The sequence below is a fragment of the Leucopleurus acutus genome, assembly GCF_964270905.1.
Source record: "Leucopleurus acutus genome assembly, chromosome: 8".
Classification (NCBI taxonomy): Eukaryota; Metazoa; Chordata; class Mammalia; order Artiodactyla; family Delphinidae; genus Leucopleurus; species Leucopleurus acutus.
This window is the reverse complement of record NC_139151.1, coordinates 57,083,266-57,096,424: the sequence shown is the minus strand read 5'-3', so window position 1 is coordinate 57,096,424 and position 13,159 is coordinate 57,083,266. Positions and strand designations below refer to the sequence as shown.

At 55.5% G+C, this 13,159-nt stretch overlaps 1 protein-coding gene across 1 annotated transcript; it reads left to right on the top strand.

Annotated features, from left to right (window-relative positions):
* Positions 1–11,751: 11,751 nt before the first annotated feature.
* TPBGL (trophoblast glycoprotein like) lies at positions 11,752–12,933 on the top strand (the record flags this gene model as incomplete). The annotated part of the gene is made up of 1 exon (XM_082844418.1): positions 11,752–12,933. Exon 1 carries the CDS (start codon positions 11,755–11,757, stop codon positions 12,931–12,933), a length of 1,179 nt encoding a protein of 392 aa, XP_082700544.1. The 5' UTR covers positions 11,752–11,754.
* Positions 12,934–13,159: the final 226 nt, after the last annotated feature.

Genomic DNA, 13,159 nt, shown 5'->3' with positions numbered 1-13,159 from the left:
ATCAGGATTGAGAATCACTACCTTTCAGGGTGGTGATTGCGAAGACTGAACCAGCTGCTATGTGAAGTCAGCCTGACCTAAAATATATCTCTCCTATTCCTCAGTTGCTACTGGGGTGCTCAGAGGCAGTGCCAAAGGAGGATCCCCATCCCCTTCCCCATCCTGCCGCCTCTCTCGGCCCCTGCCAGAAGACGCAGCCTGCACGGAGGGGCGCCATGCCCACAGTGGCCCTGCCCCGAGGCCCAATGTTCCCCCTACCCCCGACTCTGGACCACGGCCTGGCCCTGGCCCAGTTGGCCTGCTGGTGATCTGCCCTGGCTAAGCAGGGGTGGCTTGGCTCCAACAAGGGCTAAACGTTCCTCATTTTGTCTCCTGCTTCAGCTTAACCATCTGGGGTGGGCTGCGGGGTAGGAGGAGTGGCGAAGTGGGGAGAAGAAATGCACTTCTTCCTCCCCGTCTCCCCCTTGGCAGGGTACAAGCTGTGCTCAGTCCAGCACTGTCCTCAGCCCCAGGAAAGCCCCCCACCCCGAGGGTCCCCTGCATGGTATCCCAGGGCACGGAAGCCATCTGCCTCTCTGTCTCTGCAGCGCCTCCGCCATCCCTCCATCTGTCCCTCCCTTTTTATGTCCTTCCCTGGTTCAGCCTGTCCTGCCTGTTGAGTTCAACCGCTCTTCTCAGCACTTGCCACTTGCCTGCCCCTCCCCAGGCTGGGCGCTGGGGGCACAGAGATGACGCAGACCAGGGCTCTGCCCTCTGAGTGCTCATTTTATAGCACCCAGAGCACAGGCTGCAGAGCCCACAGCTTGAGCTGGACTCTCCACTCGGCCCCTTTTAAGTTGTGTGATCTTGGGTCAACTACTTAACCTGAGTGTCCACTTCTTTATTTAACAATTGGGGCCAAAGTACCTTCACTTCAGGGCCACTGTGAGAATTAAATACAACCAAGTATGTAAAGCTCTCAACTTAGTGCACTGGGTACAGCGGGCCCTCAATCAAGTTAGCCTGCCTTCCCTCCCTCCCTCCCTCCCTCCCTCAACCCAGCTGCCTCTTCCAGAGGAGAGGGCCATGATGGAGCCTGTGCGCAGATGTGGAGCCCTTCCCCAGCTGGGGAGCCGAAGACTCCAGGGTCAGATGGGCCCCTGCATGCAGGGCCCAGCCCTGTGCCGGGTGGTGTGGAGCACAGATCAGCCAGAGCTCTGCCTGCCAGGTGCTTTCTTTCAGAAGTAGACTCAGTCCTCTGACCTCTTTTTCTCTCTCCCAGTGGCTAATTAGGGCCGATTGTGGGCTCCTTTTTAGCCTTTCTTTTTCTGAACTTCCAACTGGCTTCTTTTTTCCTTCCCCAGGGCAGGGCTGGAGACACACTGGCAGGGCCAAGCTGAATCCCCGCCACAGCCGGGCCCTGTGCTAAGGAGGGGGGAGAGATGTCTACCGTGGGTGTGCCATGGGGGCTGCCGAGGTACAGAGTGCGGGGTTGCCTCAACAGGGAACAGCTTCTTGACTGCTCGGGCTGCTGTCCATTGTCCCGAGGTTCCTGACCTAAGTCCAGGTACATGTGGGGCAGCCAATTATCAATGTTCTGGCCAGCCTTCAAGGTCTTCCTGCCCACCTGCAGCCTTCCATAAAGTGATGAGCTCATAGAGATCCCCAGGGAAATCAGGCCTTTATTAGGGTTGGGGAAAACGACCGCAACCACACCTGCGGCTGAATGCTTTCTTTACCATTTTGGGATACAGTTGGGGAAGTCTAAGGACATTGAATGTGACCCACTGGGGGACACTAGCACTAAGTCATCCTGGTAAATGGCCAACATGAAGCTGGAAAGGTAGCAGAGGCCCTGGGGCAGCAGGAAACAACTAGGCCTAGGCTGGTGTGGCAACTGATGATCTGTCTGCAAGGAGCGGCGCTCTCTGGGGGCTCCTTCGGGAGCTGGGAGCTCCAGCACTCCAGTGGTGAGAAATGAGTCAGCCATGAGCCCCAGGGCCGAGGATCGGCAGCAAAGGGGGCTGAGAGCCAAGGTGGGACCCAAACATCTTCAGTCACTAAGAAAGAACTGAAACTGCAGTGAAATAAACCTGCTCCAGCTGGTTAGAGAGGAGGAGGGAGGCAGGGGCTGGAGCCAGGAAGGGCTGTCACTTACCAAGAAGCACAGATCAATGGAAAGGGTAGGCAGGTCAGGACAATGTCATATAGGAGCTCTGAGCAGAAGCAGAGAAAGAGACAGGGGTGGGGTGATGGGTAAGGGGGGCAGTGGAGTCATCAGGAAGGTTTCCTAGAAGAAGAAGGTCACTATGAAGGTCAGGAAATCTGATGTCAGAAAAGTTTGGGAGGGGCTTCCCTGGTGGCACAGTGGTTGAGAGTCCGCCTGCTGATGCAGGGGACACGGGTTCGTGCCCCAGTCCGGGAGGATCCAACATGCCGTGGAGCGGCTGGGCCCGTGAGCCATGGCCACTGAGCCTGCGCGTCCGGAGCCTGTGCTCCGCAACGGGAGAGGCCACAGCAGTGAGAGGCCCACGTACCGCAAAAAAAAAAAAAAAAAAAGTTTGGGAGGTAAACTGGAGGTGGGCTCACCAACAATCTTGAGTGTCAGAGCCTGTGCTGTGGTTACCTCTGCATTCCAGGTGGGTGCTGGGGGAGTGATGCTGGAGCCGCTCAGACCAAGGTGTCCTCCCTGCTCCAGCTCCAGCTGGTGGAGGCTGCCACGTGTTCTCATCACGCCTTCTTACCTGGAGCCGGAGCCGGCTGCCTGATGGATCCTCTGCTAATGGCCTCCAGGTGTGTCCTTGGGCCCCTGGGGGGAGACATCATGGAGGACACAACCCCTCTTACCCAGTTCCCACTCCTCTGGTCACCTTCAGCCACAGAACCTGGGCTGGCCTGGGGCAGGCCGTGGTGCACTGGTGCACTCTCACCCCAGGTGGGAGGGGTATCAAAGGTCAGACTGCCTCCTTCTCTGATTGGCTACCGATTTCTGAGCCCCCCTCTTCATTGTCACTTCTGGCTCCTTGGTGCCTTCAGTGCACGGGACCCAGGGGTAACGTGAAAGTGGTCCTATGGAATAAGATGGCTGCATGGGCTGCATCTCTCTGGGGAGAGGGGTTGGCCTGGTGCCTCCTTGTGAGACTAAGTGTGTCTGTGCCTATGGGTCTCCATGACTATGGGCCTGTTTCTGCACATCTGTAACTCTCTTTGCATGTCTGTCTTTGTAACCATTTGTCTCTATGTCTGAGGCTGTGTCTGTGTGTTTCTCTGTGTATTTCACAGCAAAGATTTCCTTGAGTGAAATAAATTCCATCAACGTTTATTGTCTAATAAATGGAAGTCCAATATCGTCCTTCCTGCTTCACCTCCCTAAGGCCTTAAATTTTCATTCCAGAGTTATTTCCAGCCTAAATGGGGTGTGGGGGAAAACCTGATCCATGCTCTTCTGGGGGTTATTTGGACTCAGGAAGGTAAGAGGCTCATGACTGATGAACTGCAAAGCAGCAAGGGTGCCAGAAATCACTCCCCTGTGGCTTGGAGCAGACCCCAAGCTCCAGACACCTTGTAGTCACTGGGTCTGTCTTCTGGTATTCTGCTGGTCCAGGCTGATGCTTGAGCGAGTCTGTGCTCCTGGACCAGAGCTGATATTGACCACCAGCTTTATCATCACCCTCCTCACCATTACCTCCTTCTTCATCATCACCACTACTATCAACACCACCATTACCACTATCACCCCCTCTGCCATCACCACCACCATTACCATTGCTGTCATCATCCACACAAGTAGTATACCACAGTCACTGTCACCATCAACAACACTGTTCCATTACTAATGTCAGAGGTTTCTAGTTACATTTCAATAACTATTTCTCCTTCTTCCTCAGCAGTAAGGACCACAACATTTTGTTGGAAAAATTGTCCCCCAGTTAAAAGACTATAGTTCCCAGGCACCTTGAAGCTAGTTAGATGTGACCATGCAAGTGAACGTGTTGGATGAAATTACGGGAAGTGCCCATAAAGGGAAGGGGCACCCTTATTTATCTTTTGCCTCCATCTGCTACCTGATGTGATGGCTGGTACCCTAGCAGCTATTTTGTACCACAAGAATGAGGACTACACCCTGGGGAAGGCAATGTGGGAGGCTGGAAGGAGTGTTGGTTTTCTATAACTGTGGAGAAACCATTCAGACTCTGGACTGCTATGTCTGGACTTTCTTTTATGAAAGAAAAGAAAATGAACTTCTACTTCTGTATCATTTAAGAGGTTATTGTTTGGGGCATTCTGATACATACAGCTAAACCTAATCCTAATTAGTACACATCACCTCATATCAGTTTGCATTAAATAGTTCAGGCCAATGATCTGTATATGGAGGATGGGGTGGGGGGTGAGGGAGCTAGGCCATGAGGGGTGGGGCAAAGGGAGAGAAGGAGAAAGGAAGAAAGAGGGAGAGAGGAGGAAGAGAGGGAAGGAGGGAGGGAGGGAGGGAGACTGAGTGAATTCCCAGACACGGGACTGATTCCTACCCTTGGGAAGTAGCCATTCTAAGGCAGACAGTAGCAAGGATAGGCATTCAGCACCATGGACAGATCACGGAACTCAGTAATGAGGGGACAGAGCAGGAAAAGATGAGAAGAGTTTTGTGGTGGTGGTAATGGTTGTTTTCCCTCAAGGTATGTTCATTAACACCCACTCTGCACCAGGCACTGTGCCACGAACGGTTCCAGGACAAATTTCCACCAAGGCCACATTTAGCTCCCCAGACCAGAGCAAGTATATCAACACGGGAAGGCTTGCTAAAGAAGGAAGAACTGAGAAACCAGTTGAGGGGTGGAACAAGAAGACTGCATGACAGGATGGACAGATACTGAAGGATCGGGGACCCTCGAGCAGGGGGTTCCAGGTTGGAAAAGAGTGAGTAGGTCAATTGTTCTGTGAATTAATGGAGAATTCAGCATTGGGTTAGAGTTAAAGAAGTGAGTTCTCAGGACCCTTCGATTCCTCGGGTACTGCATCAAAGATTCCAGTTTCTGGTCTGAGAAATCTATGATACTGTGATTGAGGGGTATGTGGAATCTATGATTAAGATGCTACAATTCTAATTCTAAGGCTCTGAGTCAGTTATCTACTGCTGTGTAACAAACCACCCCCCAAAACTTAATGGCTTAAAACAGCAACCACTTTATCTGTTAACAATTCTGTGAGTCAGCAATTTGGGCTCGGGCCAGCTAGTTCTCTTGGTCTTATCTAGGGTCACTCAGGCAGCTGGAATCAGCTGGAAGATCATCTGGGAGCTGGTTGGTCTAGAAGGCTTCAGCAGGATGGCTCATTGCTGGTCTCTTCCTCTAAGAGGCTTACTTTGGTTTCTATACATGGACATCTCAGGGGAGCAGGAAGAGGGGAGCCCCCAGGCACAATCCCTTTTTAACCCTCTGCTTGCATTACATTTGCTGATGTCTCCATAGCCAAAGGAATTCACATGGCCAAACCAAAGTCAGTGTGGGAAGGGACAGCATAAAAGTGTGGACACAGATAGGCAGGTTTCATTGGGGAACATTAATATAACAACCTACCGCAGGCTCTAAGTGCTTCACCACCATTCATATTACCAACACCACGTCTTATGTTCTAATTCAAACAGACCATGGCTCTATGGCTCTCGGAGTCTGTGGTTCTTAGAATTCAACGTTTTGATTCTAAGATTCTGTAATTTTAGAAGTAGAAGGCTTGGTACAGCTCAAGAGGCTCATGAGGACCCAAGAGGATGCTAGGGAAGTCGAGCAAAGTAAGACTAAGCAGGAACCCACATGCCTCTTCCATTCCCGTCCCTCAGCCCCCAATTTCCTGCTACAGCAGGCAGTGGGATGAAATGGGAATCAGAAATCCTAGATTATAGACCTTGTTCCATCATTAGTCTGAGGTGACCCCAAGCACAGCTCTTAACCTCCTAGTGTTCTCATATAACCAATGGAGATATCAATCCCTGTCTTCCAAATGACACAGAACAGTGGTGAAGCCAGGAGAACTGGGCCCACTAACTTCCATTATCAGGAGCCTGACCCTGACACAGCTTAGGAAGAGGGTTTTGCTCCCAACTTCTCAAATTATATCTGCAGCTGCTGAGACCCTGAGTTTTAAGGAAGCCAAGCTTTAAATATGTTATTGCCCTTTGTCTGTCCTAACCTCTACCTGCAAAAGAAAGGAAGGGGGTTGGGGAGGAGGGGAAAAAAGAATCCAGCTCTGCTCCTTTCCCTTTCCCCCACCCACTCCTGTCCCTGACTTACACTGGAATCCTGGGGCCAGACCCTGCCCGGCCTTGAGCCTCAGTCTGCTCTGCCCGTTAGCTTCCCCAAGAGGATGGAGGCAAAAAGCAGCTCCATGAGAGGAGACCTAGACCTAGACCAGGGCAGCAGCTCATGAAATGCAACAGCTAGAGGGACTAGCGGCAACCCAGAGGCTGAACCACCTTGTAGCACAGGTGAGGAAATAGAAGCCCAGAGAGGGATAGGGACCTGATCAAAGTCCCACAGCCAGCCAGCAGCAGATGAAGACCAGAAGCCAGATGGGGTCGTCCTCTTTTCTAAACTTCAGTTTCCAATTCTAAATTGGGGATAACAAACCCAGCCTGGGGCACCACTTAGAAACTGTAAAGCACAGTGCAAAGGTAGTAAGAAATCGGTATTTTTCCCCATGGCCTGGAAGTCTGGGTGGAGGAGGGTGGGTTGAGGCGCAGGCAGGAGCACTTATGACTTTCAGAGGATTCATCCAACCCATTTATTCTAGCCTTTCCCCAGAGGCCCAGGCCACAGAGTGGAGGAGGAGGGTATTAAATATCGGAGAGTTATTTAAAAGCTGGTTGCCCGCCCCTCAGAAGCAGAGTGTGGCCTCTGCTGACTCAATGGAGAAAATGAATCTTGGGTCTATGGATTTTCCTGTGTCTCATGGCAGTGGGGGGAGGGGGGAATGAGAAACGGGAACAGCAAAGCCTGCAGTGGAGTTTTCCCCTCCCCACCAGCGCAGATGCTACGCAAGAGAACCTGGGGCCTCCCCCGCTACCTAATGACTGAGCTTCATCATGTCAGGCCTGCCGGGCTGCTCCTCCACTTGTCTCAGAGAAAGGGGGGGGCAGAGGGAAAGGGAGGCCAGCGTGAGGGCCGCCAGGATAAAGGGAGCCTGGATCGCAGGCTGCTACAGCATCAGACTTAGGAGGACCCCCAGACTATCCTACCACTGCTTTATAATTGGGGGGGGCAAGTTCAAGGTCACATGTTAAAAAGGTGGGGGCACCAACTTGGGCAAGTCACAGCATTACCTTCCCCTCCATGACCCTCATCCCTAAAAGGCCAAGGGGCACAGGATTCAAAAGCCCTCCGAGATCAGCCCGTGCACACACACACCTTTGAAGAGAGGGAAACAGAGCTGTAAAGGCAGACTTGTCTACAGGCTCCAGTAACATTGAGTTGCCCCTAATGGACAGAATGGAGCTGGAGGCAGATGGGGAAGGGCTACCTGCTGGGTGACCTCAGGGAAGTTGAAAACCTCTCCAGGCTCCCTACCAAGGCTTCGTGGAGCTTATAAAGGGTAGGGCCTTTTCAGGGAGAAAAGGGTATAGGAGGTTTAGGGGAGGGAACAGCTCCTTGAAAGGCTGAGAGGGGCTCTGGGACCTAGTGGGGTAATAAACTCAAGAACTGGGGTCCAGCGTGGCTGACACGGGGGATTCTCAACCTGGCACAGGGCAGACAGGATCATTCTGCCTGGGTGGGGCTGGGGTGATTCATTTGCTGAGTCCTAAGGAAATCCTGAGTGCCTGTGCTCTTTGCCCACAGGCTCCCCTGGGATCTGACCCAGTCACACTCCCTAGAGAGATAACCTAGGATGGGGAGGGCTGCGGCAAAGGAGATGAGCAGGAAACCTGAGCTCCTGTCAGGCGGGTCCCAGTTAGCTGTGCAACCTTGAGGAAAGCACTTGACCTTTCTGGGAGGCCGTCTCCTGGTGTAAAATGTAGATGGAGGATCTTCACCTAGCTTGCTTCACAAGGGTGGATCGAGCCAGAGATTTTTAAATCATTATTTCATTTTGTAAATGTTCCCTGGTGCCTTCTCCATGCTGAAACTCTGAGCTGTGGGCTGACAACACAAGAAATCAGACAGTTCTGAGCCCCAATTGCTGACAGTCAGGGGGCTCAGGAGAGCTCTAGCCCTCTGATCACTCAGTGAAGTTCAAAGGAGAGAGAAGGAAGCCATGAAGGCTTCCTGGAGGGGACAGAACTCAAGCTGAGCCCTGAGGGACAGGAGGCTGGACTGGAGAAATAGAATGAAGGGGAGAGAGCACCTCAGGTGGGGCAAACAGCGAGCAATCCACTCGATGCATCAGAGAATAAACACACAGCCTCAGACACAACTGGACATACATTTATTGAACACCTACTGCATACTGAACACTGACAACCCCAAGACGGAGAGGGCTATTCCTCCAGAGAACAGAGAGCCCCAAATGGCTCACAGACTTGGTTCTGGGGGAACCTGGACAGAGAAAAGGAACACCTGCACAAAGAGGAGGGTGGGGAGAAGGCAGGGTAGAGGCATATATGGAGACAGCACGTGGAGACTCACTCCTTTTACTATCTACCAAGAATTTGAGGTATTGGGAGATGAAGGAACATGGAACAGAGCAAAACAACATGGGAACTAATTAGTCCCAGAAAAGGGCAATGCCTCATCTAGAGTCACAAGGATGCTAGGTGGCCAGACCCTAATGATATGGCTTTTCTTGTTTCAAAATCTTTTCCCTTCACGTTATCACAATAACTCTGAAAGGACCAGGAATGACAGGAATTCAAAAGCCCACCTACTTTGCAGAAGTAGAAGCTGACAGCCCAGAGGTGGAGAGAGGTCCAAGGTGACACCAGACCCACCCTGGCATCTGTTCTTGGCCTCAGGTTCCTGGGGTCAGGATGAAATTTCCCTGTGGTGCTGGCCCCTCTCAGTTGCAGCTACTACCTTCGACAAAGCCCTGGGCAAGGACCCTGGGGCCAGGTTTCTAGGCAAAGCCCTGAGGACCACAGGCTTTGTGGCAAGTCCCTGGCCCTCTGGTCTCACCTCCCCATTTATAAAACACAGTCATTGCCTTGTTCTCTGCCACCTGATGGTCCTATGTTCCCTCTGGTCCTCCTTTCCCCAACTGAGGTGTCTAGCACCTGCACACACACCCCAGCCCCCTACCACCAAAGCTGCCTGCTACTCAGCAGGCATCAGCCCATCAGAAACCAGCCGCCATGGGACCTGGGGAGGGAGATCTGGCCTTGGCAGTTGGTCTGTGATTTCTTAGTGGCTGGAGGCAGAAGGGGCTCCATGCAGCAGGACAGAAAAGCAAAGACCTTTTCATTCATTCATTCATTTACGAACATTTACTGCACAGTCTCCTGTGCTAGTCCCTGTACCGGAAACACAGTAGTGAAGAAGAGCCAGTGTCTCCCGCTGGGGGAGATGTCATGGCTGGGGCTTGGAGCTGACGTGGACCTGGACTGGGGTGAGTGGAAGAGCTGAGGGCTCAGCCTCAGTGGCATCTGTTTGAGCTCTTGTGCCCATATGAGAAAAGACACCACACCCTGTTAATTCCACAGACCGAGGGCAGGCGTGGGCTCAGGGTGTGTTGGCCGACCTCTGGATACATGTGCTTGCACGCATGAGTCTGTAAGCTTGCCCCTCTGAGAACACACCCAGGCACTTGCATGGCCCCAGAGGCAGGAAGGTTCAAATATGTATGTGCTTATGAATGTACGGACACATGCCAGGATGCGCTCAAATCTACGTTTTTACGTGCACGCGTACGAATAAGCCTGCATGTACTTGCAAGAGGCACATCTGAGGCTGCCTGGAACTGTGCACAAGCTTATGCAAGCCTTCCTATGCATGTGTATGCACACCCAAGTGAGCATGAGTGTGTGTGTGTGTGCTTACGCGTGAACACACCTAGGTCTGTTTACGTGCTAAGCTTGCACGTAAACTTGCAATGTGGACAATCGCACATGTACATCTGTACAGACATGGCCAACATACCTGTGCAAGTTACTATTCTCATCTGCCAATACTTGGGAGTGACAATGGGGACAGGGGAGAGAAAGGGGAAGGGGAAGGGGAGGCCACCCCCCCACCCCCAGCATCAACAGCCCTGGGCCTTAACAATGGCCCTTGTCTGAGACCCAGGCCACTGCAGGGTCTACATCTTTTCCTACCTCTTCTCCTTAAGTGGTGTTGATCTGTTGGTTGATCAGTTAAATATAACCTCAGGGAAGGAGTCAACCCAACAATCCCTAATTCAGGTGAAAGAGAATGACTCTTAGGTTGGGGGAAGCCTCTATCCCAACCAGCTCTGCTGATACCAGAAGGGCTTTCGGATCAAGTGTCAGCCTCTCCAGGCTGAATAATTCATGCCAAGGCAAGGAGTGCTCCCTTCTCAGGAGTCTGTCCCTTTAAATCAGGTCTGGAGCTTCCCAGTTCTGGGAAAAAAAAAAAAAAAAAAATCCAGAACAAAACAAACCTATAAACAGCTCAGCCCTGGCCCCTTCTGAGACCCCCACTCCCTGCTGCAAAATCTGCTCCCGGTCTCACAAACCCTCCTAACCCATTCAACACTTACAGGTGAGGTACCCTGGAGGGGAGGAGGGGCAGCTGATGGTATCCAACAACCCTAAGGTCCTGAGACCCAGAACAGCCTAGCGGGGGTACCAAGGTGCTGGGGCAGGGAGGGCACAGCAAAGAGCTGAATCACCACACCCACTGGGTCCCCGGGCCTAGGAGAGTGCTTGGGGGAAGAGTCCAGCCTGGTGAAGGAAATCAGATGGAAGAACTCCCGGCAGAGCAGCCAGTGACTTGGGGGGAGGAGGGGTGGAAGGAGGAGGGGATGTCGCTGACTTCCTCGGGGTGGATGGGGTGGGGTGGAGAAGACATTGATCTCCCGGGACTCGCAGGGTTGTTGACCGAGCCAGGCCTGATGTAACTGGGGTGGCAGAGGAGGGGGCTGAGGCTGGGGATTTCCCTCACTCCTAGCACAGCCCTCTCCTTGATCTCAAGGATAAGGTAGAGGCTGAAAAATGAGGAACTTTCCCAGCCCACCCCTCATCCCTGCCTGCGCTGGTAGGAGGAGCCCTAAAGTCCTTCCCCCAAATTCTCGGCCGGCCGGTGATGCTGACCCACCTGCCTGCTCTCCCTAGCCCGGCCCCACCCCACCCCACACATCCCAGAGAGGGAGGGGGAAGGTACCAGCCTAAGCGCGGGGGCTAGGGAGGAGATGAGGGGGAAATAAGTCAGAACCTCGGAGAGCCAAACTTCTCAGCAGTCCGGGAGCCCAGAGAGGGTAAGAGAAAGAGCAGCAGCCGAAAGCCCTGGTTCTCGGGAGCCTCCCACCCCGCCTCTCCCCAAGGAGGGCGCGGAGACACCGCCGGGGGCGGAGGAGGAGGCCGGGAGGCGGGGAGGGGGGAGGCAAACCCTGCCCACTCGGCTCCGAGCCCAGAACGGCCGCAGAAGTCGGAGGCCGGTGCGCAGGGCGAAGAGGGCACCGGGGGCGGGGGGCTCTGCTCCCCGCCTGACCCCTCTCGCCCCAACCAGGAAAGTGAAGGCTTCTCGGACTATAGAGCCAGCGGAAGGACAGACCACAACCGCCGGGCGCTCCCGATCGAAGACTTGCCCCACCCGCCCCCCTCCCCGCCCCCACGGGGCTCCGAACTCACTGGTGAGCGCGGCGGCCCGGGCGCTGGATGCGGGGGCAGCCGTGATGGCCCCGCGCGCGGGACAGCCGGAGCACAGGGGCCCGCTGCTGCCGGGGCTGCTGCTCCTGGCGGCGGCGCTGAGCCGACCCGCCGCACCCTGTCCCTTCCAGTGCTACTGCTTCGGCGGCCCTAAGCTGATGTTGCGCTGCGCGTCGGGCGCCGAGCTCCGGCAGCCGCCGCGGGACGTGCCACCCGACGCGCGCAATCTCACCATCGTGGGCGCCAACCTGACTGTGCTGCGCGCGGCCGCCTTCGCCGGCGGGGACGCGGACGGGGAGGAGGCGGAGGCGGAGGCGGCGGGTGGCGTGCGCCTGCCGCTCCTGACCGCTCTGCGCCTCACGCACAACAACATCGAGATGGTGGAGGACGGCGCCTTCGACGGGCTGCCCAGCCTGGCGGCGCTCGACCTGAGCCACAACCCGCTGCGCGCCCTGGGCGGCGACGCCTTCCGCGGGCTGCCCGCGCTGCGCTCCCTGCAGCTCAACCACGCGCTGGCGCGGGGCGGCCCCGCGCTGCTGGCCGCGCTGGACGCCGCGCTCGCCCCGCTCGACGAGCTGCGCCTCCTGGGCCTGTCGGGCAACGCGCTTAGCCACCTGCCGTCCGCCGCGCTGCGCCGGCCGCGCCTGGAGCAGCTGGACGCGCGCCTCAACGCGCTGGCCGGCCTGAGCCCCGACGAGCTGCGCGCGCTAGAGCGCGATGGCGGCCTCCCCGCGCCGCGCCTGCTGCTCGCCGACAACCCCCTGCGTTGCGGCTGCGCTGCGCGCCCCCTGCTGGCCTGGATGCGCAACGCCACGGAGCGCGTACCCGACGCGCGGCGCCTGCGCTGCGCCTCCCCGCGGGCGCTATACGACCGGCCTTTCCTGGACCTGGACGAGGCGGGGCTGCGCTGCGCCGAAGGCGACGCCGACGGTCGCGGGGAAGAAGTGGAACTTGCCGGCCCGGAGCTGGAAGCCTCCTACGTCTTCTTCGGGCTGGTTCTGGCGCTCATCGGCCTCATCTTCCTAATGGTGCTCTACCTAAACCGCCGTGGCATCCAGCGCTGGATGCGCAACTTGCGCGAGGCGTGCCGGGACCAGATGGAGGGCTACCACTACCGCTACGAGCAGGACGCAGACCCGCGCCGCGCGCCCGCCTCGGCCGCCCCCGCCGGTTCTGGGGCCACTTCCCCCGGTTCGGGCCTCTGAGCTTCGCTTGTTGGGACTTGGGGGCTACCCCTGATGACCTGTCCCGAGGCCGTGGGTATGAGACACCCGCGAACTTGGGGCTTTGAGACCTACGCCTGACCGATCTGAGACCTTTGGATTATGGCATCTCCCCCACCTGGAGGCCCCAAGCTCTACCCCCCTCCCCAGCCTCTGAGAGCTGTCACTATCAAAGATCCAGAGACACTCTCTTCTGATTCAAGAAACC